Genomic DNA, 3,658 nt, shown 5'->3' on the forward strand with positions numbered 1-3,658 from the left:
GCATATATATATATATATATATATATATAGAAAATGAAAGAGCAGAAATAAAAAATCCTTCTGCTTTTATCAATTCAACTATAGCAGAAATCTCCTGTTAAGAATCAAATTTAGAACACGTCATATTACAAAATGAATCATAATATATATACCTTAAACTGGTCCATGTTCTCCCCAGCATCCTTGTCAGTTAGCATTGCCTGCAGAGCACAACAAATTTAAATTTGAAGTTACACCCTTTTTAACCTTAATCATACAGAAAAATAAAATAAGCACACAAATCCAAGTATCCGACTAACTTCTTATATAAAACACGTGAGATAGCCAAAGCTGTTTTTTTTTTACCCCTTGTTAGGCCAAAGATATAAATTGGAAAACTTGGGGTGATTGTGTTGTACCTTTGAAGGGAGAATCTCTACTGCTGGTGCTGGGAGATGAACATCTTTGTCAAGAATGGAGGAGGATATGCTATGGCTTCCACGATCATGAGGTAATAACCCAGGCAAGCACTGTGAAAGTAATGCCGGTGCACGCATTGCAAGATTTCAAAGCTGTCACATACCATAACTCATAACCTTAGCAACTATTATATATTCAAATCAAAATCATTAAACACTGAAAAAATAAAAAATGAAAAATCAATAGTCATAGACTATATGATAATCATTCATATGTATTAGCTCGTAGCTAATGAGATGGATCATGGAACATCAGTTCCCAAAAAATTGGATACTTCACCATAATTTCAGTCTGTGAAATTGCACAGAAGGAGATAGAGGAATGAAAGCTTTCCCTTTTAAACCTAAATTTCATATATATAAAAAGGGAAAAAATTCTTATATAGTCATATCCAATTCAAAAGTAACAATTACCTAGCAATGAAAGGAGCTTTGGAGAATTAAGCAACGGCAGCTGAAAATAGCAGAGTTAAACAAACACATGAGGTATTGAACAAGTTTGATGAATTATATTACAAGCTAAACGTGAATTGAAAGCTTGTTTGAAAGGGAAATCGGAGCGGGAACCTGAAGAGAGAAGAGGTCAATGGCAACAAGATGAAGCTGCAGCTGTAGTTGAGAGAGAGAGAGAGAGAGAGAGAGAGAGGGTTTATGAGAGTAAATAGTTTAATGGATGGAAAGGGAAAAAGAAGAACAGAGGAAGAAGCTTCGACGTCAGAACTCAACGCAAAACGAACACCTGGCTTCTCTTCCAACCCTGCAACCTCCAACCACTGTTAATTCTTAAGTGTAAACACTAACAGTTAATAACGCAGTTAAGCTTCCACATTTCCCAAAATGTCCCCGATTTGCACGGAAGGTGTGTATCACAGGATTTTTTATTTTAATAAATAAATTAATTATAATAATTACCGAAATAAATAATTTAAAAAATATTTATCGAAATAAATATCTCTCTTATACGTATATATCTCGTTTACTATATAAACAACGAGATACATGTATTTTAAAAAAAAAATTGAAAATAATAAAAAATATTAATAATATCAATAATCCAAACTTTTAACATGTAATTAGTACATAAAAAGATTGAGACAATGAAAACAACACAATAAAAATAACCGTGATAATATTAATATTTTTATGTACTAATTGCATGCTAAAAGTTTAAATTATTGATAATATTAATATTTTTTATTATTTTTAAATTTTTTTAAAAAAAATACATGTATCTCGTTTACACTGTAAATACATGTATAGTGTAAACGAGATATAGATATATATTTCGTTTATAGTGTAAACAAGATATATACATATCAATTTGATTTTTTTTCATACTGTAAACGAGATACGTAAAAAATCATCTTATTTACAATATAAACGAGGTATAATAAAAAAATTTAAATCGATGTATCACACGCTTGTATTCTCTCTACTTTTTCGTAAAATCACAACCCCAACTGCCTCCCTGCTTTCTTTTCCCTCTTTTCTCTGCTCTATTAAATAAAGTTGGCAAGATCGGCTTTCAGATTTTTATTGTATTAAAATAATTAATCCTTCTCTTATAAAAATATTATGCCCCTTTCATTTTGTTTTGTCATTTTCTATTGTTTTTTCAATATTCCTAACCATGTCTCATTCATCATATTTTATTTATTTTCCCAGCATCGTGTTTATACTTGCTTGTTATATTCGTACTGAATTAATATGTGAATAATTAAAAATAATGTTGTAGCTAATACCTAATAGCCTAATAGCAATATTAACAATCTTATTCTGGAGTAGTGTAAATCGCTAAATCTAGAGAATGAATGTTGGATTCTATGTCTATCATCTAGCATGAATTTTTATTTCTCAAGTCCAAATGTATTAAATTTTTAATAAAAATAAAAAATAAAAGAGACCCTTATTTTAAAATAAAAGGAGAATGACAAAATAAACAGATTCAACAAAGATTACTTATTCACCTCATTTTAAAAATTAAAAAAGAAATTTCATACAAATCAAGTAAAAATAAAGGTGATTTATTAGAAAAAAAAATGTATTGACATTCGTTGGAACTTTCCTTTCATTGATAGAAAAATGTACTTAAATGCATTTTTTTCATGTGGCTCAAAAGGTAGATTGTGTGAGAACAAAATATTACCTAATTGTAATTTTTTTTCCCTTCTTTCCTTTTCCTTTTTTGTTTTTGGGTGAATTTTCAAAAAGTATATTCTCAGGAATCTCGTCTTCGGTGTATCTACGTCAACAATGACGAAACGTGACCTGTGAACGAAGTTTTTTTTTTCTCAATTGATTTCGTTTTCCCTGCTCCCTGTTGACCTAATTTTCTCTGGTGGTGAAGAAATGAGAAACATGAAAGTGATTATTATTCTTCTTCCACGGTCAGCATTTTACAGCTTGAAATTCATACCATGAAGATTGACTTCAACTTGAGGGTGTTTTATTTTTTGTTGGTACATGACAAAGAGTTGACATCAATCAGGCCAGTTCCAACGAACCTTCATTTCCATTTTCAACAAAAGAGAAAAATGCTATTAAGAAATTATCACTAACCATTTTCCATTTAAATGGAATAGAAAGCAGCAGGCTCCTAAACTATTATTATTACTATGTCATGCAAGTTTATTTTCTCGTTTCTTTTGTCCCTTGTGGAGGAAATAACGCTTCTGATTCCTACCATGTAACCCCTTTTTCTTTTTCTTTCGGTGATGATAATATGAATGAACCATTTGTCTTTATTAACAGATACACGTGTTTCCTTCTCTTGCTTGACTATTACTTATAACAAACGCGTTTCTAGTTATAAAATAATGTCTCACAAATCACAATGCAGGGACCAAACAAACCAACAAAAATGGAAAAGGCAGCAGCATTTTTCTCTGTGTTAATCATATGTTGGCATAGGAAAGCAAACTTAAACTCAACAAAAGTAGATAATGAAGTGCCATAAACGTCAAGAACAAAGTTAACTACAATACCTAATTAACTGTACTTAAAAAAATGCATCAGCACTGGCCAATTTGGGTAGCAACCTAACTATATTTGTTGGATCATAATGATGCCTATATTTCTTATCATGTCCTAACTCCTATCTAACCTATATGTTGTTATCAACTAGGCCAACAAAACTAAAAGAAAAGGCTAAATTATTTTATGTAAGGTTAAGTCTGGGGAGTGTGTAAATCAGTCACTAA

The 3,658-nt window shown here is 30.6% G+C and overlaps 1 protein-coding gene across 1 annotated transcript in view; it reads right to left on the minus strand.

Moving 5' to 3' along the window:
* The window catches only part of LOC107613779 (histidine protein methyltransferase 1 homolog), a 3,652-nt gene extending 2,345 nt beyond the window's left edge, over nt 1–1,307 (minus strand). The window contains exons 1-4 of the mRNA XM_016315932.2: nt 1,026–1,307; nt 873–912; nt 399–551; nt 153–200 (exon numbers count right to left, since the gene is read on the minus strand). Coding sequence (XP_016171418.1) covers nt 153–200; nt 399–536 — 186 coding nt within the window. The 5' untranslated portion in view covers nt 537–551; nt 873–912; nt 1,026–1,307. The remainder of the gene's footprint in view (nt 1–152; nt 201–398; nt 552–872; nt 913–1,025) is intronic.

The sequence above is a fragment of the Arachis ipaensis genome, chromosome B08 (genome assembly GCF_000816755.2).
Source record: "Arachis ipaensis cultivar K30076 chromosome B08, Araip1.1, whole genome shotgun sequence".
Taxonomy (NCBI): Eukaryota; Viridiplantae; Streptophyta; class Magnoliopsida; order Fabales; family Fabaceae; genus Arachis; species Arachis ipaensis.